Here is a 21,559-nt window from a genome sequence, read left to right on the forward strand (position 1 = left end):
AAGCTGATACAGCCTTTTCGCCCCTGTTCACCTGTGCTGCTGCGTCTGCCTTCGCATCTTTCCATATCCCTAGGTCCACAAGTGTAGGGTGAGTGTTTCCTCGTCCTGCATTTGCCCACACTTAGGTACAAGGATACAAACTCTTCCAGAGAAATTTCTGGTGAGGACTAGGGAAACGGCTGGCAAAGAGCTTACCATGGAAATGTGAGGGCCTGGGTTCACATCCCTAGCACGCATGTCAAGGACAGGAATGTGCTCTGTGCACATAATCCTAACACGAGGGAACTAGACAGGCAGACCACTGAGTTTCCCTGACCACAAGTCTAGCAATATTGGTAAACTCAAGGCTTAATAAAAGACCCTGTCTCAGAAGATATGGTAAAAAATTAACTGAGAAAGAATTCTGACATCAACCTCTGGTCTCCACACACACCTGTACACAAACACACAAACTCATGCATACTTCCCACACATGTGCACGAGCATGCACACACACACAGGAAATTGCAAGTGAAAGTAAAGTTCCGTAGGTCAGCCAGCCCCGTCCTACTGTTCCCACCACCTGCAAAAGTCCCTGTACCTGTATTCACTGAGGCTACTATGTTTGGAATATGATTCACAGACAGTAGCCTATCTGGCATTTGCCCAGGTGATAGCACTGAATGATACAACTTTCTCTGCAACCTTAGAGAAGAGGCTGGTGTAGGGCTGGCTGCATTCTGTGACCTACAGGGGTTCCAAACGTCACATGTGGGAATTTTTTGTGTTCTTCCAGGTCAGGGAAATGGACACATAATTTGCTAACATAGAAAAAAATCAGTGATAAGAACCTGCCAGCCTTTTGTGGGTGCATGGATCTCATGGCCATGCAGAGATGACCCCTAAACATTAGGACCATTGCTGTGACTCTGTGACAGATGGTCCTGAAGCCACCTTGACCTTACTGGATGTCTCGGCATTCTCCGAGCAGCCTCAGCCTCAAGAGTGCAGGGCCCCTAATTACCACTCTGCTTGTGATGTTCAGGAAGTGACCTGGGAGACTTTATGGACTATGACCCAAACCTCCTGGATGACCCCCAGTGGCCTTGCGGCAAGCACAAGCGAGTTCTGACCTTCCCTTCATACATGGTAAGTAGTCCCTGGTAGTGGCTGACTAGCTTGGTAGTGCCCATAGCCTCCCGAAATGGCCCCAGGTAGCCCATTGGACTTTGCACCTAGGACATCTTCTTGAGTTCACTAGTGCCGACTGCAGGATTCTGCCTAGCTGGCCTGGGAATGCCACAGTCAGAGAGATTGAGAAGGGATGATGCCGTAGACATAAAAACTACCAGCTCAGTTTTCGATTCCTTCACTCCTGAGCATGTACATCCCCAGGCCCCCCTAGGGAAGGACCTGACCTTTCCCTGGGAGCACCAAGTTCAAGTTGAGCTGTTTTGATCATCCCAGTGACTGTTGCATATACTCCAAACCAACAGCTGGTACTAGGAAAGCTGCCACAGAACATAAAAGTAGATCATAGGTGTTACACAGGAGTGCTTCCCTTCTGTGTGTATTGCATAGGACACAGGTGTAACACGTGAGAGCTTCCCTTATGTGTGTATTGCCTAGGACATAGGTGTAACATGCAAGCACTTCCCTTCTTGTGTATTACACACGACACTTCGTAGGTCCCCATTCTATAATTTTGATTACGCTTTCTGGCTGCTCACCTCCCCTACTGTATCCTTCCATAGACACACCCTTTCTTTTGGTAGATCTCTCCTAATTCAGGGGAGCAGGAATGAGCCTCCTGTGCAAAGAAGTGAACTGACCAGACCTGCCATCCCAGACACACAGCATCTGCAGAGAAAATATTTGCCTAGATGCCCCACCTCTCCCTAGCTTGCCCTGCTATCAGGCATATCCTCCTCTAGGTCACTCCATCTGTTCGTTTTAGAAATCCTACCCTCGACAGGCCCTGACACACGCCTTTAATCCCAGCACTTGGGAGGCAGAGGCAGGCGGATTTCTGAGTTCGAAGCCAGCCTGGTCTACAAAGTGAGTTCCAGGACAGCCAGGGCTATACAGAGAAACCCTGTCTGGGGGGGGGAGGGGGGAGGGGGGAGAAAGAAAAAAATCCTACCCTCAGCATCGAGCCCAAGGACTCTCATGGTGGCCTTCATTGTCTACAGATGCCACAGGGCAAAGCAACTCAGGGTCAGGGTCAGGGTCAGGGTCAGGGTCAGGGTTAGAAGCACCAGGGAGCACTGAGGCTTTTGCTCGTTACTTTCAGCATTTCTAGTTCAGAGCCCTGCTGAGCCATGTTTAATTTAAAGTGGTCCTTGCCCTCAGTCTTCTATTCTTATCCCTCAAACCACAGTTGTGTATAGGGACTGCTGTGTTTCCTCCTCCTCTTCCTCCTCTTGCTTCTTTTTCTATTCTGTGATCTGTCAATCCAAGAAGCAAAACCAAGATTCACTGATCTTTGAAATTCCAGCACTTAGATGTTCAGTAAGTGACAAAAGCCCTTGTTAAAGGAGCCACTGAAACATTGTCATTTGCGTGAGAACATGTATTTTCATTGTGGGTCCCACTTTATGAACGTTCGCTTTATTAAGTAACCTGGGCAGGAAACTGTGGCTCTGAATGCTAGTGCGACCTTTTGCTGTTGACAGGAAGTGGGGTGCTGAGCCTCCAGCTCCCGACTCAGGTCTCAGCTCACTGGCTTTGCCTGGTTGCTTCTAAATGGCCCGTTCCTATGCAGTCAGCCATTCTTTGACCAGAACATCAACATATGTCTAGAGGTCCGAGACAGTATAAAGGCGTGTTGCTTATGGCTGATGGTGGGTATTGCAAGGGACTCTCCTATGGAGATGTCAGGTCTGGTGACAACACTGGCCTCCCTCAGACAAGCCCGGCAGGTGCCAGAGCCATTTGTCCTTAGATTATTTCATTGTGATCTTTGAAGTTCTGAGCCACGGTGTGTACACATTCGCATGCCTATGGCTAATTTGTCCCCCTCAGACACTTGGATGACTTTCCAGGTAAGAATATATGTCCAGCTCACCTCATTCTGTGTTCCTAAGTGGGTCATTGTTCATGTGCTCACGCTGGGCTGTGTAGTCTGTGCTTCCACTAAGAGCCCATGCCTTATAGAACACCATTACTCTGTGGCTGCCTTTCTTAGTTTTAGGCATGAGGCTTCTCCCCTTCCAGCCTGGCCTTAGACGTTAGTACTTTTGATAAAAGATAGGCCATCCATTCTTTTGTGTTATCACCTAGATTTTTTTTAATTGGATATTTTCTTTATTTACATTTCAAATGTTATCCCCTTCCCATCCCCCCAAATTCCCTATCCCATCCTCCCTCCCCCTGCTTCTAGGAGGGTGTTCCTCTACCCACCCACCTACTTGCACCTCCCCGCCCTCAGTTCCCCTGCACTGGGGCATCTATCGAGCCTTCATAGGACCAAGGACCTCTCCTTCTGATGCCTGACAAGGCCGTCCTCTGCTACATATACAGCTGGAGGCATGTGTGCTCCTTTGTTGATGGCTTAGTCCCTGGGAGCTCTTGGGGGACTGGTTGGTTGATATTGTTCTTCCTGTAGAGTTGCAATCCCCTTCATCTCCTTCAGTCCTTCTTCTAACTCCTCTATTGGAGACCCTGCACTCAGTCCAATGGTTGGCAGCGAGCATTCGTCTCTTTATTTGTCAGACTCTGGCAGGTCCTCTCAGGAGACAGCCATTTCAGGCTCCTTTCAGCATGCATGTCACTTAGATTGTTGACAGCTTCAGGCCAGCCTCTCCAACTCAGAGGAGCCTATAGGATACAGGGAATTTGCATTGACCTTGTAGAAACTCAAGTTTATTCTTGTAGGTTTGCTTGACTTTTGTAGGCTAGGAGCCAATCTAGAATTTCCTTATTCAGAAAATACATTAGCTACACTACTATGTGCTGAGCTGCTTGCTTCCTCATTCATCAGAGAACTAACCAGTCACAGTGCCATTCTCACTGGCCTCATTAGACTGAGTGGAACAGTCCAACAGCAAACAAGTAGACAAAGACTACAGTCATGACAAGAGTATACATATCATCCTGAAAATGTGATAGGAGTTGACAAGGAGGGTCAGAGGTAGATTCCCATGTGGAAAAGCAAGGGTGTGTGCAGGAAGTGGGGTTGAGACTGTAGAGTGGCGACCCTGCATCTGTAATAGGCTGGTGACTCCCAACAGGCTCAGTAAGAGCTGGAGTTATTTGAGCAGGTTGCTGAAGGGCCCTCTGTGGAGAGAATATCTTGTGTATTCTATGGATGCCTCACTGGTCAATTAAAAACCTGTGGCCTATAGGGAAGGCTAGAATAGAAGGTGGGACATCCAGGAGGCAGAAGGAATTCTGGGACAGAGCCAGGCATGGGAGATTCTCCAGGCAGATGTGACTAGATGAACAAATGGTACCTGAGCACAGATAACCAGCCATGTGGCAGAATGTAGATTAGAGTAAATGGGCTATAATAAGTTATGATGTACTCAGAGAAGAGCCTAGCTATATGGCCAAGGTATTTGTAAATATATTTTGAGTCTGAGTCTTATTTCTTTTTTTTTTTTTAAGATGTATTTATTGATTATATGTAAGTACACTGTAGCTGTCTTCAGACACTCCAGAAGAGGGAGTCAGATCTTGTTACGGATGGTTGTGAGCCACCATGTGGTTGCTGGGATTTGAACTCCTGACCTTCGGAGGAGCAGTCGGGTGCTCTTACCCACTGAGCCATCTCACCAGCCCCCCTGAGTCTTATTTCTGAGAGCATAGGGCTGGGAGGAAGAACGAGGACCAAATGTCTATAAATGGTTCCCCACATTGGGTGCCAAATTGTTGTGGCAAAAATTAATTTGGGGTTTCTACTCCACCTTTGATCATTCAGTTCTCAAAAGACATAAAACCTTTATATTTATAATTAGCCTTAAAAGCAACAGAGCTGGTAGATGTCAACCTTCTTTGCCATTGTGTCTGCTTCCCTGTCAATAACCCGAGATATCACTTGCCATGTTCTGCCAGGGCCGCTCCTACTCCAACTGGCTGGCCCTCATGGCTGTGCACTCACAATTCACCTACCCCATGGTGTGTTTTCTCTTCACCTCTCTCTTCTCTCTTCCTCGTGGTCTCTGCCTCAGGCCTCAAGCCTTGGAACGGAAACTGCCTACCTCTCCTCTGCCCAGCTACAGGCTGTCGGCATCTTTATTTAACCAATAGTTTAAAATGAAGGAGCAAGCATTACTTGGTGTACATTGAGGATCTCCTCCTCCCTGAGGCAGCCAGGCTAGTCTTGAGCATTATAATACATAGCAATAGACCAAACCTCCCAACCCTCTCTAGAAGCCTGAGGCACACAGGGAGGATTAGGAAGCTCTGCTCACACTGACTGTCACCCATTCCATTGGACAGTGCCAGGTCTGGGAGGCTGGGCCCTGCTGACTGGGGCCCCTGCACTTCCTGCTCCACTTGTACTGGCTCATGAGAACAGGTCCCAGGGGCTGTTTTGTCTCTTGAGGCCACAGTCCAGGATGGACCATCTCGGTGCAGGACCCCCACCTGAGACCTTGAGACTGTTGTCTAGTGTTAGGGCTGTGCTATGAATTTCAGGCTCTATTACAGCCATTTTAAGTGTGCAGTCTCATGAATTCTGTCACTGTCCTTTGATCTCCCTTTTTCTAGTTCCCGGTGCCTGCTTCAACTGTACTAATTCTAGTTTAATCTAGTCTAGATTAGATTAATTCTAGTCACATCTTCCCAGTGAATCTTCAGTGCCTGGCTCTGTCGCAGAATTCTTTCTGTCTCCTGGATGTTCCACCTTCTATTCTAGCCTTTCCTATAGGCCATTGGTTTCTTAATTGACAGGTGAGGCGAGGCACCCATCTGATTTCTAATTTCCTCAGTAAGACTACCACTATTCTGATTTCTGGAACTGTATTTGGTCACCTGTCCTAGAGGTTTGTATACATGGAATTATATAGGCTGTATACTTTCTTTGGTCTATGACACAACTTGTATTAGTGAGATTCAACCAGACTTGTATTTACTTGCTGAGCAGTGTTGGAAACGCAGTTTATCCATTCTCCTGTTGATGGCCACTCTGGTTGTCTCTGGTATAAGGCTATCGTGAAAACAGCTGCTGTCAGTGTTCTCCACATGGCTCAGTGTGGGCATTTGTGTCCTTTTTCTCTTGCATAAGTACCTGGGATGGGTCACTCAGCATCACCCACCAGGCTGTAGATGGATCTGTGCTCTCACTGTTCTTGTTCTTAGTGAAATGACAAAAAGCCACGTGCTACCTTCTGTGGGAGGTGCTACAGGGGAAATCCTCCACTTCGAGAGTAGAAGTGACACTGTTTAAAGTGGTCTTGCACCTTCTTACATCTGTAGTTTTAATTGTTGACCCAGCATGTCACTCCCACGCTCACCTATCATGAAAAGACGAAAGTCATATGTTGAACTTGAAACCTCGGGGCCAGGTATGAGGACCACAGGGTTGCTACCTATGGTCCAGCCCGCAAAGGCGTCATAGAAGGTGACCACAGACCAGGAAAGCCGTCATTGGAGGTGACCACAGACCATGAGCGCTGCCTGACTGCGTGCAGGTTCTTGTAGGGTATTAGCTAATGTGCAGCCACAGAGGACAGGTGGTTCCTGTCAGAACCCAGGCTTCCTGTGCCCACTGCCTTCTGTATCTTTAAGTTTCACTAGAGGGTTGGTCTTCCTCGTTAGCACCTGGCAGCTTGTGATGGTTTTCATTGTTGCCTTGCTTTTTCTTCTTCTTTTATGGGTGTTGAAAGCAATTAAGAAGAAAATGTAAGAAAGAACTGTTGTAAGGTCAACACAATTAACCCTGTGCGAATGAATGGACCTATGAATCCTTTTCGTCTTTCTCATCCTCCTCTGCCATGAGAAGGAAAAGTGACAAACACTCTTAATGATGTCTATCTATAGACACCCACGTCTTAGCAGAACACCTGTTGGATGGGTCGCTGATAATATTATTCTTCTCCCATTTACCTAATTCTGACCTTTGGTCAGTATCCCTGCATTGCCCGTAAACTGTAGAAATATATCCTAGAATTCAGTTTTCCAGGACACTGTGAAATGCTGAGCAAATAGGGAACTCAGAAAAAAAAAAAAAAAAAGTGGTGAAGTCATTCAGCCTGCTTGGTGGCCAGATTCTGCCCCTGCTTCCAGAGATATAATTCTTATTATAATTGCTTAGCTTTTTGTTTTTTTTTTATATTAACATAATTTTTTAAAAAATTTTATTAGATATTTTCTTTATTTACATTTCAAATGTTATCCCCTTTCCTAGTTTCCCCTCTGAAAATCCCCTATCCCCTTCCCCCTCTCCCTGCTCCCCAACCCAGCCACCCCCATTCCCAGTCCTGGCATTCCCCTATACTGGGGCTTAGAACCTTCACAGGACCTAGGACCTCTCCTCCCATTGATGACTGACTTGGCCACCTCATCTACATATACAGCTAGAGCCACATGCTCCACCATGTGTTTTCTTTGGTTGGTGGTTTAGTTCCAAGGAGCCCTGGGGTTACTGGTTAGTTCATTTGATGTTCCTCCTATGGGGCCTCAGACCCCTTCAGCTCCTTGGGTGCTTTCTCTGGCTCCTTCATTGGGGACCTTGTTCTCTGTTCAATGAATGATTGTGACCGTCCACTTCTGTATTTGCCAGGCACTGGCAGAGCCCCTCAGGAGACAGCTATATCAGGCTCCTGTCATCAGGCTCTTGTTGGCATTTGCCATAGTGTCTGGGTTTGGTGGTTGTTTATGGGATGGATCCCCAGGTGGGGCAGTCTCTGGATGGTTGTTCCTTTAGTCTCTGCTCCAAACTTTGTCTCTGTAACTCCTTCCATGGGTATTTTGTTCCCCCTTCTAAGAAGGATTCTGTGCTTCTGGGCTAATATCCACTTATCAGTGAGTGCATATCATATGTGTTCTTTTGTGATTGACTTACCTCACTCAAGATGATATCCTCCAGATCTATCCATTTGTCTAAGAATTTCATAAACTCATTGTTTTTAATAGCTGAGTAGTACTCCATTGTGTATTGGTTTGGCTTTTTTTTAAGCATTATATTGGTGGCTTAGGTGCTCACCTGACTGCAGAACATCCAAGATGTGAAGCATCTGCAGTTTGTCAGTGTCTGACAGTGTGCGTGCCTCACAAGGCATGATGACCGCACAGTATCACCAACCCCATATAACAGTAGTAACTGAGCACCACTTTCTTCAAGGTGCCTGTGCTCTGGGGGTGGAAGGGCACCAAAGGCAGCCCCAAGCTTCTTAGTCCACAAACCCATCCCCAGGGTTTCCGTACCATCTTCTCTTGTTCTCAGAACAAGGATTAAATGCATGGGACAGCTGAAATGCCCATCTGCTGCTGGTTAGACAGATTTAGTCTCTAGCCATCACCTGCTTAATTACCTGAGCAAGCAGAGCATCTGCCTTACTGCTGCCCCACCAAACTGAGACTGCTGATGGCTATCCGGCTGCCACAGTCAAAGCAGAACTGAGCGCTGATGTTTGCGGGGCTGGAAGAAGCTGCCCACATCACTGGTACTACTCCTTCCTTTTAAGGTGTGGTGGGGAAACTGGGGCGGTCTCCCTTCCTTGGGATGTTCCCACCCAGGGTAGGGTCGAATTCTGACCCCGAGAGACGGTAGCAGAGAAGGCAGCCTACCTACCCCTGTTCAGAGCTGCCTGTGAGGATGCTCTGAGGAGAGAGACCAGAGCTCCACCAGACCCTGCTAGCTCTAAACACTCAGTCCTCCAGGATCTTTGCTGAGGCATGTGGCCCCTGCCCCTCTGCTCCTGCACTCTAAGGGGCCTTCTCTTCACAGCATCACAGCTGGTGCTGTGAGCTGGAGGGAGTCCAAGCTCAACTCCTTGGAGGCCCCTCCTTCACGGGTCAAGGAGGAATAATTCTAAAAGGCAGTGTGCCCCAGTGTCTACAGTAGATACTTAGACCAAAACAACCAAGCTATTTTCTTTTTATCTTTTCAGGGTCCCTCTCTCTCTCTCTCTCTCTCTCTCTCTCTCTCTCTCTCTCTCTCTCTCTCTCTCTCCCCTCTCTCTCCCTCCCTCTCTCCCTCCCCCCTCCTTTCCCCTTTCCCCCCTCCCTCCCTCTCTCCCTCTCTCTCCTTCCTGCCTCTGGTGGGGCGGGCATGGCCAGGTTCCTCTGTGGATCTCCTTGCTCTGGATGTTGTCTTTTGGCTGGGTTCCTCCTCTCAGCTGACCCTCCTGGCTTCCCTTTACACAGCTGGGTGCTCACAGCTTCCCACAGCCAGAAAGCCGCAAACAAGTGCCTTACTTTGGATGCATGATCAGAATACACAAGTGCTTCAACCTTGCCCTGCTGTCAGACACAGCTGCAGGTGGAGAGGAACCTTTTATCAAGCTAGTCCTATGGCCTGGAATTAGGTAGTAATGCACAGGACTTCCAGGCCAGAAAGGAGCTGCACCCTGTTTTATTAGCTGGCAAATTCCAGCACTGCAAGGTTTTATAACTAGTGTGGTAGACTGGTAGGTGAGCTTAAAGCATCAGCATGGTGTTTAATTTTTTCTCCTCTAAGTCAGAAAGGGTGGCTAGCAGGGGCTAGGAATCCCATGCCTGCTACAGAGTCTCCCCATTCTCTGGCTTTATTGCCATCACTGTAAGAGCAGCAGTCTCTTGGGCAGCTGGGATGGCCCAGCCACCAAGGGTCATCATACAGCTCCCTCGAGAGAAGATAATGTCAAGTTGTCTGGGCTAGTCACACTTTGGTATTCAATAGCACAGGGACCTGTAGCTCACAAGCAGTGAAGACTTCATCTCTCTGACACCTCCTAGGGTGGAGGGTAGCCCTTCTAGAAGAAGCCCTAGAAGATTTGAAGGCAGATGGCTACTCTGGGTGCTGTCCACTCGGCCTGATTATACATCCCAGGCAGCAGAGTGAGCAGAATACAGGAACGGCCCTCCAGGTCAGTGTCCTATGGCCATCAACAGAAACCAGGTGTCTGGTGGTGATGCAAGAGGAAGGAACTGAGATCCAAGTACTTAAAAGAGTATGCACCAGGCTACCCAGATGCTGTGTGGCAGAGCTGGGTGTAAAACCAGAGCTCTGGCTGAAACTCCCTGAGAAGCAGGAACACAGTAAGACCCAAACCAGAGCTGCCACACCAAGCAGGGAAAGGAGGTGCCTTAAAGCTCTGCCCCTTCAGACCAAGGGTAAAGGGAGCTCTTGGGGGGCTGCATTGGCACTGGGGGTAGAGGGAACCGAGGCCGCACAGCAGCACCATTAGATACAAGCCGTTACTGTGGCCAAGACTACCTCCCCCTAGGAGATGCTGTGACCTCCTATGATCTTAGGCTCTGCAGATGTAAATGAGATAACGTGAGGTCAGTGGATAGCAAGGTTGAGACCTAATCTAAAGTGATTGTATCTGTAGAAGGGACAGAAAAGACAGTCGAGGCTTTAGGGAAGCATCCCTCAGTCTTGGGCATCAGAAACTTGGGAAGGGCAAGGAAATCTCTAGACAGAGTAACAAAGCATTTTATTTCCACAAGGACAGCCTACCAACCTGCTGATTCCCGAATCTTAGGCTTCCAGTGAAGTCTCTAGGACAGCCTGTAGTTGCCAAAGCTACCCAGATGGTAGGAGCATGTTACAGCAGGCCAGGAAACCAAAGCAGCCACTTCCTGTTCTCAGCCAGCATCACACAGTAGAACTTACTGCCATCCTCTCTCTACCGTGTCCTAAAGGCATTTCAGTGCCCCAAATATAGCCTGTCTGGCCCCAAAATAGACTGAGGGAGACAGGCTAGAGTGACTGTTTCTGGGCCCTGCCGCAGTGATGTGGATTGCCACAGCTGTTTAAGTTCACTAAAGTGTAGGGTCCCTAAAGCAGCCACCCTCCTGGATTCTGGTCTGCTGGTCCCACCTGGCCTGTGGCCATCCCATACTTCCTGTAGGGGGAGCACCTTTTTCCGGACTTTCTCTGCCGCTCACTCTGGAGTACTACCAACCACGTGGCAGTGAGATGCTGAGGCTGCGAAGAGAGACGAGGTGCAGTATCTACTGCCTCCCTGAAAATGGAACAGGGGCTTCTTGTTTGAGCAGAGGCTATTTCTAGGCTTTGACAGAAAGAACATTTTTACAGAGGAGCCTACACACACCTCAAAATGTATTCTCTAATTTGGGAAAGACTCAAGGTGGGTAGCATGGCGGTACATGCCCAGAATGTAGCTCTCGAGGCTAAGGAGGAGGATTGTGAGTTTAGGGCCAGCCTGGGCTACATAGGGATACTCAGGAGTCAGGCGAAGCTCAAGTAGATGAGCAAGCCAAATGCCAGATTGGGGCCAAGCCTTTTATGTTCAGTACCAGGAACAGTTACAAGGACATGGGTCTGCAGCTAGAAACAAACACACAGTAGGTCAGGAATAGTACAGGATGCCACTTGTGCCTGCAGGTGGCATCCCTGTGAACTTGAGAGTTTTGCTATCCAGGTAGTTGGAACATCTACCAAGGCCTGGGCTGAGGGCCTCACATTACCACTCAGTTGCCCAGGCTCCACTCATGTCACTACCAGGAAAGGATCCCAAGCTCCTTACCCAAGAGCACGGGCTGGGGCCACTTGTAAAGTGCAGTGCACATGTTTCTGTTGCAGTTCACAGCAAAGCTCAGCAACCATGCCAGGTGGGGCTATGGTTCTGTTGGTAAAGTGCTTGCCTTGCAAGCCTGATCCGGATTCATCCCTCAGTATCTATGTGAAAAGGGTTGGGCATGGTAGCACATTTTAAATCTCAGATCTGAAGAGGTAGAGAGACAGAAAAGCTCCCTGAAGCTCCCTGGCTGGCTAGCCTAGTCTAACTAGCGAGCTTCAGGTCAGTGAAGGACCCCGTCTCAAAGAGGTGGACCAAGTTCCTAAGAACGACACTTGAGGTTATCCTCTGGCTTCCACATGTGCTTGAACACACATGCACACATGAGTGCCTGTCTACACTTTTAAAGCAGGGTGGTGTGTTATTATATGGTCGGTTTAACAAGTAGCACTAACAGACTAAGAATGATCTCTAAGCCATCTAGGAAGTCTTACCCTAGCTTCTAGCTTCTGGCCAGTAACCAAGCTAGCTCCCACTACCCATGTAACTACCATAGTTGGGAATCTGCTACCTCTACTGCTGGCTGCAGACCATGTTGATGCTGCTAGGTCCTGCATCTACAAGATAGACATCCAAAGCTAGTGAGCTACAACTTCCTAACCATTCCTGGTAGCAGGGATGACAGAAGTGCCTCCAAAGTCACTCGCTTTGTACCACAGCATGCAATAGGAAGAATGAGAAATGTATTTGTCACTGTAGCTACAAGGATGTCAGGAAATATAACCGATAGCTTCCTGGCCTTTATGATGGAGTACAGCTTCCCGGATGGAAGCAGAATGTTTATGGAAGGTTAGGCATAAGGGAACTTAGCTGGATGCGCCCCAGGGCACAGCATCATATTGTAAGTTGGCAAGGATAATCTGATGCACAAGTCTGGCTCCTGGGCCAGAGGTTGAGTGTTTCTGCTTTGACTTTGACTTGCTGAAGTTGACCACTTCTTTGTTTGTGTTTATATCCACACCTCTCTGTGACAGCCGCATGAGTAGGGAGCTATTCTCAGTTCTTCATTGTCTCATTAGGGAAGGACAACCTAGATGATCGTGCTGGCCCTGTCTGTAGCTTGTCAAGGCTGGGACAGTCTTCTCCACCTCACGAGGCCTCAGTCTCCTCTTGTAGATGATATGGGGCACATTCAGAAACTTCAGGAGAAGTGTTAGGTGTGCCCACATGCAGCCAGCTTGCAAGGTTGCTTTAGGGAAGGATCTGGGCCTATTGGAAAGTTCAAATGTTCATTGAAATTGAATATCCTGGCTTGGAGTTACTCATCTGATTTCTCATCTCACCAGATGTCACAAAATCATGAGCTGGTTTAACAGAATTGTGTCAATGTTGCTCCAGAGAAAGAAAAAGCCATTAAGGTCACTTTGAACTGGGCTATTTGTGGCTTTTAGCTGCCACCAAATGCAGTTTGTATGCCTATTGTAAGTCTCTTAAGCTGGTGTGTAGCTCAGTGGTAGTGCACTTGCCAAGGAGACCCAAATCCCTGGGGTCAATTTTCAGCACCACCAAATCTAAAATATCATTAAGAATCACATCAAACCAAATGTCCAGAGAAACCTACCAACATTAGCCAGGGTGGCTAGGAAAATGTTAGATGGGTTTTGCTAGCAGTGATCCATCCCTGGGACTCCATATCACAAGGGGTAACAGCCCCTTCTTATGGATAGCCAGTCACCTGCCAAAGGGGACCTCTGTTGTCAGCCAAAAGAGACCCTTGGCATGTGAACTTTTATGATGAGCTGAGCCTAAATGTGTGACCCAGCAAAATATTAATTCAGTGTTAAATGTGCAGAACGCTGAGCAGGGAAAACCAGAGCACTCCCAGAGGGCTCAGAGGAACCTGTCTTCAGGGACAGGCGGAATTTAAGCAAGGGACAGTTAATAATAGTCACCATTACATACATATAATGGGACGTCCCTCTGCCTCTGAGGGGAAATTCATATTTAAGCTACAGTGCAGCTGAACCTGGGAGCAGTAGCACTGAAGGAAGCCTGCAATGGGAAAGCCAGTATATTCTTTCTGCTTACAGGAGATGAAGTTAGGCTGGCAAGAGGGTAAGTGGGTAAGGATGCTTGCCACTGAGCCTGACAGCCGGAGTTCAGTTTCCTGAACTCACATGGTAGGAAGAGAGGATCAACTCCCACGAGTTACCTCCTGCCCCACCCGACCCCCATACACACATGCAACATGGCAAAAGCAATCATGTACACGTGTACATACACATATAAATGAATATTTAAAAGGTATCTCGGTGTGGTACTCACATCTGTAATCCCAGTAGGAGGAATTCGGAGTTCAAGGCTAGTCTTGACTACCTAGAGCCCTGTCTCAAAAATAAACGAAAAGATGGTGGTTGCCAGGACTCAAGAGAGTAGACAGGGAGATGTTCCTCAGGGTATGGTGGTGGTAACAGTTACATAACAATGTGAATGTGCATAACAACACTAAATGGAGTCCTAAAATGGTGAGTTTTTACGCAGTTTATCACATTTTGCAAAAGCTATTTAAACAGTAGCTAGAATTTGTTGAGCATCTATAATGTGCAAGGAACTGTACAGAGTTGGGAGATGGGACCTGAGATGCTGGAGTCCCCCAAAGCCAAGCTCCTGAGTGGGCTGACATGGATTTAAATCCAGAACTCCAAACAGTCCTATCCTCCGAATCCTTCCCACTGTGAACAACAGACTGAGGCTCAGGCACTGGCCTGATGGTCCCCTGGCTGCTTCGGGTGCTTCTGGCTTCTGCTACATATGGGCTTAGCGTGTACTTTGTTAGTACATCTGACCCATGGGCGCCTCCTCTGTTACAGACCACAGTGATTGACTACGTGAAGCCCTCAGATCTCAAGAAGGACATGAATGAAACCTTCAAGGAGAAGTTTCCTCACATTAAATTAACACTCAGCAAAATCAGGAGGTATGGAAGCCACATATGACCCTGGCCTTCCCTCCAGGCCCTTCCAGCACACACTGAGCTCATACAGCGTATTGTAGTTCTTCTTGTTCCTCGGGAAAGGAAATACAGTCGTGTTCACTAGACACTCTTCCGCTGCTGGCTGACTCGTGTCTGGATGGCGTGGGAGAGCCCAGGGCATCGGGCATCAGGCCAAGCTGACCCCCTAGTTGACACAGCTCTTGGGAGATGTTCATTCAGTGAGAAAAATGCTGTCTGCCTGCAGCTTGCCAGCTCAGGAAAACAGAGGCTATAAAAAGACAGAGAGGACGGATCTGGGTTTGGAGCTCAGTTGGTAGAGTGCTTGCTTTTCATGAACGGAGCCCTGGGTTCAAGTTCCCTCACTAAACAACCCAGGCATGGTTATACGGTCCTGTGACTCTGCACTTGGGAGGCAGAGGCAGAAATCTGAGGTCAGCTTAGTATACATGAGTCATGTCTAAAGAAAATAATCCAACCAGAATGGGCAGCATTCAGATCCTGGCTTTCTGAGATGCAGGCAAAACAGAAGTGCATAGAATGGGCACCTTAAGGCATGGGAAACTCCACCCACCCAGACATGACTTCAAGCCCCTATCTTTGAACAGCCACCAAAGCAGCCAAAACAGAGAGGCAGGCCTAGATTTCCCAGACAGATGATTGGATGGGTTTGTGGTGACCCACGTCTTCCAGCCACTCACCCTGCCAAGCTAGAGAAGACTTGTACTGCGGTGTCCACACAATGCCTCCAACGTCCCAGTGAATGCTAAGCACCACTGAGATCCTGGAGGGATTGCAGGGTTTACCCTGCTGTGTATCCTCACACAGTTCGATTCTGGCATGTTCCAAACCAAAGAGTAAGAAAAGTGGAGCACATGCTGTGCCCACCCATGCTGGCTAGGCAGCTTCCCCACGGGTACCAGGACCTGGCTCAGGTCCAGCCGTTTTCCCACCTAACTTAACAAGTGTAATCAATGACTGGTAGGTCTTAGACAGAGCACCTGAAGTAGTTCTAAAATAAGTGTGGCTCTCCTTTTTCACTTTGAGGGACCCCCACCCCCACCCCCACCTAATTTTGCTAGGGACTCAGCCATGAACTATGTCCAGTGGTGTCCTTCCATGTCCTATATTTGGAGCCCTGCCTGCCAATCATCCTTGGAAGTGAGGACCTGGAGCATGCTGTGTCTGTGTCAGTAGACCCACAGAGCCGCAGCTACATGGTTTGCTCCCACATCCCCTGTGGGAGTAAAATAGAGAAAATGTTTTCCAGATGCTGTCATAGTCTTCTTGTGGGTCCCCTGAGCCGTCTCAGGACTCCCTGCTTCCTGTCTTTCTCTAGCCTGAAAAGAGAGATGCGGAAGCTTGCCCAGGAGGACTGTGGCTTTGAGGAGCCCACGGTGGCCATGGCCTTTGTCTACTTTGAGAAGCTGGCCCTCAGGGGGAAGCTGAACAAGCAGAACCGGAAGCTCTGTGCGGGAGCCTGTGTGCTGCTAGCGGCCAAGGTCGGAAGTGACCTCAGAAAGCACGAGGTCAAGCACCTGATTGACGTAAGTGAGCTGCGCTCGATGGCTGTGGGGAGGCCCTGGCAGGCCGGGCACCTTAATGGCTAATAGAGATAAGAGCTGTGAAGTCATTTGTAGAAGAAATGGATGATCTACCTGGGTAAGACTAAAGGGCCAACATGGCTCATGATTGAAAAACCTTTCTCAGCTAGCATGAGGGATAGTTATTCGCACAGCCTGAGAAGCCACGGGAACCACAGGGAGTCTTTGGAGCAGTGTTACTGCAGGACAACTACCAGACATGCAGGTTCGATGGGATGGTGTCGACTGTCTTATGAAAGCAAGCCCACTAAAGCAAGGAACCCTAACCACCTAGGTTGGATTTACGCATGCCTGCTTTAACACAGAGTATATGGGCAAGCTTTGTGGTATAGGCTCATAACCCAGCCACCTGGGAGGCTAAGGCAGAGGACTGAAGTTCAAAGACAGCCAGAGCAACCTAGTAAGACCTTGACTTAAAATAGAGTGTGGAGAAGGACTATAGCGCAGCTGTGGGTTCCTAAAGGAAAGACTCTTACTGTGTCTGCACAACCCTATGGGCTGGGTGGCTTCACTACAGAAACTCACTTCCCATAGTTGTGAAAGCTGACCAGGTCCAGGTCACCCGCTTCTTGTCCACTTCCTGGCTTGTAGGTGCCTTTTTTTTTTCCTCCTGAGTTGGGTCTCCTTTAAGGTCACTAAGCATATCAAGGCCACTCAAGTCATAACAGCCTCACTGTGCATCACTGCGACCAAAGCCACTAAGAGACACGAATTCAGTACAGATTATCAGAATCCCACGGGGACAGAAGGAGCAGGAAGGAGACGTGGGCAGGAGCCTTCATGGTAGTTTCCAGAAAGGGGTGCTCGCCAGGCAGGTGTGCAGTTAGGAATGAGCAGTTTGAAGAATGCCAGTCAGCACTGGGCTGCCTGCAACTGGACAGAGGCCTCATTAGAGAGAAGGCAGGAGCTGGTGTGAGAGGGGGTTCTGGATTGACTGGCTCGTGGTTTAAAAGCGTTCTCAGAGGTGAGTGGGCTAGACCCGGGAAAGGCAGGGACAGCCAGGAGTACAGAACAGTTGATGTGATATCACGTATATCTGACTGCCCTACTGTTTCAAATGGTGCAAGAGAGTAAAGTAGGTAGTTAGCATATTGCTTAAGAAAGAATATTATTTTTGCCCACGCTTTACTAACTTTCAGAAATGGTATAGGGTTGAGTGTGCGCAGTCAATGCATGACATGGAAGTGACCATTGGATGGCAAACCCAAGATGAGGGTCAGTAGGCTTGTACAGTTGTCCCACTCTCCACTGGCTTGTCACCCAAGTACAGCAGAGAAAAGGCCCCCTGATAAGCAGTCTGCACATGTTAGGTTGTGCCCAAAGCAGGGTGATATAAGGTTACCCTGCCCTTCTCAGATGTGAACGGTCCCTGTGAATGGTCCACAGGGACCATTGTGTACACCAGCACCTACTAGTCACCTCACTTGTGAGAGAGACTGCTGACTGCCCCAGCATCACACCTTCCTCCCACTCCTCACACCTTCCTCCCATTCCTCCAGCTCATCCTGCAGGCACCGCATGGCCAAGCACAGAAAGAGCAAATGGGAAAACACATTTGCGAAACTTTCACTACAAACAGTTTCTGGTTTAGTTGTTGTTGGTCTTATTATACACAATTTATAAGTCAAGCTTTACTGTAGATATACTATTGTATTGCAGATCTACAGGATATGATACTGTGATTTCGGGGATCTACTCAGGGGATCCCCAGGTAAAGTGGAGAAATGTTCATATATGCATATGCATGCTGAACTAATGCTGAACTGATGCATCTTCAGAAGTAATGTGTGTATACTATCCACATTTAACCAGAGTTCAGTGTTGTAGCACACAGCAGAGGAATCAACAGTCAGTCAGTAGTCAGTCAGTGAGCAGCCTCCTACCCTGAGATCCCTCCTGGTTTAACCTCAGTGTGTCAGGGTTGAATATTTCATTAGTCAAACGCTGAGCCTAAGCCAAGACAGTAATCACTGTTTCTGTTCCTAATCCCAGAAGCCTGTACTATTGGGTGGACAGGCGAGGGGCTCAGGTCACTCAGCTGCTTAGCTGTGGGCCAGCCTCACGGGCACAAATCCTCCTCTCACGCCATGCACAAGAGGCACTCTGATCCTTGCCACTGTGGTCTGACCTCGAAGCCTGACTCAGTTATAGCAGAGTCCCAACTGGAGTCGGCTGGCGGTGGCGCACGCCTTTAATCCCAGCACTCGGGAGGCAGAGGCAGGCAGATTTCTGAGTTCAAGACCAGCCTGGTCTACAGAGTGAGTTCCAGGATAGCTAGGGCTACACAGAGAAACCTTGTCAAAAAAAAAAAAAAACGGTCAAAAAGAAATCCCAGTCAAGCTTCTTGGACAATGGTTTTCCCATTCCTGTGATTGTAGAGGAGCGGTCTTGACCTCTGAGTTGTTATCTCCTGTAAAATGGGCAGAAATGGAGAAATACTTTTAGAATTCTTAGAGGAATAAATGGTGTTGTCATGAATGTCCAGATAGACCTCTAGCCCTTGGGGAAGGTTTGCTGTCTTCACCACCAAGCTAAGGCAGGAAGCGCTACCTATACTAGCACCCTGCTGGCCATGTGGTGGTTTGGTCATGTTTTTCTCATACCTGAAACTCACATTGAAATTTGGTTTTTACTGCAGTGGTGTTGGGATTGGGCCTCTAAGGGGGACTCGTGTCTTTCTTTGGGAGTTGATGTCTCTTGAGACTAGAGTAGCTACAAGGGTGTGAGGAGGCGACCAGCTCTGAGGCCTTCTGCACAGCATGGACCCAGCCTAGCCTGGTTTTTCCCTGAGATGGATCAGCGCAAAGCCCTTACTCCATGCAGCTGCCTGACTTTGGACTTCTGGCCTCCAGAACCTCTAGTAGCTTTAAAGTGTCTGGTGCTCTGTTCTAGCAATGGAGAACAGATGCATCCGTGATAACCACTCACTAGCTTAGTGATAGAAAAGTTGCACTTGGGGAAAAACAAAACCTATGTTTTTAAATGCAAAGCTAAAATGGTTCTGTTGGCTTTGCAGAAACTGGAAGAGAAGTTCCGACTGAACAGACGAGAACTGATTGCCTTTGAATTCCCAGTGTTAGTGGCCTTGGAGTTTGCACTTCACCTGCCAGAGCACGAAGTCATGCCCCACTATAGACGCCTGATCCAGAGCTCCTAGCACTGGCCTCAGGAGGGCCAAGACTGCTTCCTGAGCACAGTGGAGCCTCGCTTACTCCCAGAGAGGGGAGAGGAGAGGCCAGTCAACTCGCAGCTCTGCTTTCGCTGAGAAGCCCCGAGTTCCTGGAGACTTGAGGCTTGCTGAGAAGGCGTGTGCTGGGGATGATGAAGGCCTCCCAGCTCCCACAGCCAGAGCTAAGCTGTGCCCAGCTCTTCCTCTCAGGCACATGAGAAACTTGAGGCCGCCTCGTCACCTTCATTCCAGGCCTGTTCTGAATTTGTAGCATGATGTGCTGGGACAGAGGAGGGAACCGAGTGCGTGGGATTCCGGGATGCTGCTTCGCGGTCCCTCGCCCTGTGTCGAGAGTGTGCCAACCTATTTTTATATCTGCCATCGGAAGTGCACTTCCCTGGGGCACAGGGGTGCGGGTGTGCAAGTGTCTGCGGGACACTGTTACACTCGACCCCAAAGCCAACGCCCACCTTCTATGGAGCTGACTTGTAATGCCTTCTAGGTAACAGCGACTCACATCCAGACTGACATCTCTGCTCTAGGAAATAACACTGTTTATGAGACTGTACCTGCCACCCACTGGACAGGGTGACAGTTCTCAGTGTAGGGTAAGTCACGTGCAGAGTGGTGCGCTCCGAGCTCCTGCTGTCACACCATGGGCTCCTGTTTAACCCTCTAGCTCTTGCCTGTGGAGACATGAGGGCTGCACTCCATAGCGTGTATTCCTGTGCTCTATGTTAGAGTGCATAATGAGCGCGTTTATTGTGCTAATTACATACATGTGTGTTTTATAAAAGTCTGTACTGGGGTAAGACGCATGATTGGTGTCTTGTGGCTTTTGCAGCTGGGACAAACTACATTTCAAGCTGTGGTTGAACTGATTGTTAGTACAAAATTGTGACTTGTCCTGAAGCATTATCCATGCTGTCACCTGGTGGTCATACAGGTACAGCCTTCTTGAAGAGAGCCTGTGGTCATGGAAAATTAAAATATTTTGTCGTTTTACATATACATAAATGTGTGTGTGAACATGTCACCTCTCAGTCACCTCTCCACCCAGCTTCCCTGCTTCCTCCCACCTTAGATCATAGTCGTGGTAAGGCTGCAGACTGAGACCCCGTGAATTTCCAGGAGAAAGAGGGGGGGGGGAAGAAGCAGGAGTCCACACAAGCATCTCAGCTCTACAGGATGGCTCTCATTCTGTAGCCCAAGCTGCCTTCAAACTTGAATCCTTTTGCCTCAGCCTCCCCAGTGGGATTGTAGGCATGCATGCACGAGCCTGTCCATCCAACAAACTGGTTATTCGTTCGGCACAGCCTCGGCCGTACTGACTGCCCAGCCTGATCTCCAGTCATCTTCCTGCCTCGGCTTTCCCAATAGCCTGGACTACAGTGCGTACCACCTCTCCCAGCTCCTGCAGGGTGAGAAACTCACAGGCTTTTCAACCTTGCGGTTACCTGAATTCAGGTCTACATATTTTGCTATCAAATGTCCTTGTTCAGGTATCAGCTGGGTGGAATATGATAGCACATGGTCTTTATGCTTGCTCAAAAGTTCAGTCAGCTAATGTAAGAAACACATACTGTTTACAAAGCAAATTGGGAAACACTTAAGCTCCAGCTCTATGTCCCTATCTTCAAAATGCTCATGTCTGTCCTTTGCTGGCCTCTGTCACCATGCACCTTACATTGAGTCTCCAAGCTCTCAGCCCCTCTCTCAGAACCTGCAGAGGACAGACTACCCTATAAACTGCAGGTAGGAATGGCCCATGCAGTTCCTAGGGACTAAGCTCGGAGTTGGGGGACCAAGTCCATCCCTGTTTCTTGAACCCAGATAGATCTTCTTAGATTTGGGATGATTGGGTTTGAGTGATTAGATGGATTAAGACGTCACTAGGCGCCGAACGTGGTGGTGCATGCCTTTAATCCCAGCACTTGGGAGGCAGAGGCAGGCGGATCTCTGAGTTCGAGGCCAGCCTGGTCTACAGAGTGAGTTCCAGGACAGCCAGGGCTATACAGAGAAACCCTGTTTCAAAATTAAAAAAAAAAGAAAGTCACAACGTCATGAAGGCCAGTTCTAGAAGTTTCTGTAGCTTTGCTCTTTGGCCTTTATCACAAAGAGAATATCCAAGGCCCTCTTTCTCTACGCACTACCCTGTACTTTCTTCAGGGTAGTCCCTAGA

The 21,559-nt window shown here is 48.6% G+C and overlaps 1 protein-coding gene across 2 annotated transcripts in view; it reads left to right on the forward strand.

The window, feature by feature from the left end:
* Window positions 1-20,391, forward strand: part of Cables1 (CDK5 and Abl enzyme substrate 1) — a 106,354-nt gene extending 85,963 nt beyond the window's left edge. For both annotated transcript variants that reach the window (NM_001146287.1, NM_022021.2), the window contains 4 exons: window positions 1,025-1,128; window positions 14,483-14,589; window positions 15,944-16,151; window positions 19,225-20,391. In NM_001146287.1, the coding sequence (NP_001139759.1) occupies window positions 1,025-1,128; window positions 14,483-14,589; window positions 15,944-16,151; window positions 19,225-19,365 (560 nt within the window). In that variant the 3' untranslated portion in view covers window positions 19,366-20,391. The remainder of the gene's footprint in view (window positions 1-1,024; window positions 1,129-14,482; window positions 14,590-15,943; window positions 16,152-19,224) is intronic.
* Window positions 20,392-21,559: the final 1,168 nt, after the last annotated feature.

This window comes from Mus musculus, chromosome 18 (assembly GCF_000001635.26).
Source record: "Mus musculus strain C57BL/6J chromosome 18, GRCm38.p6 C57BL/6J".
Classification (NCBI taxonomy): Eukaryota; Metazoa; Chordata; class Mammalia; order Rodentia; family Muridae; genus Mus; species Mus musculus.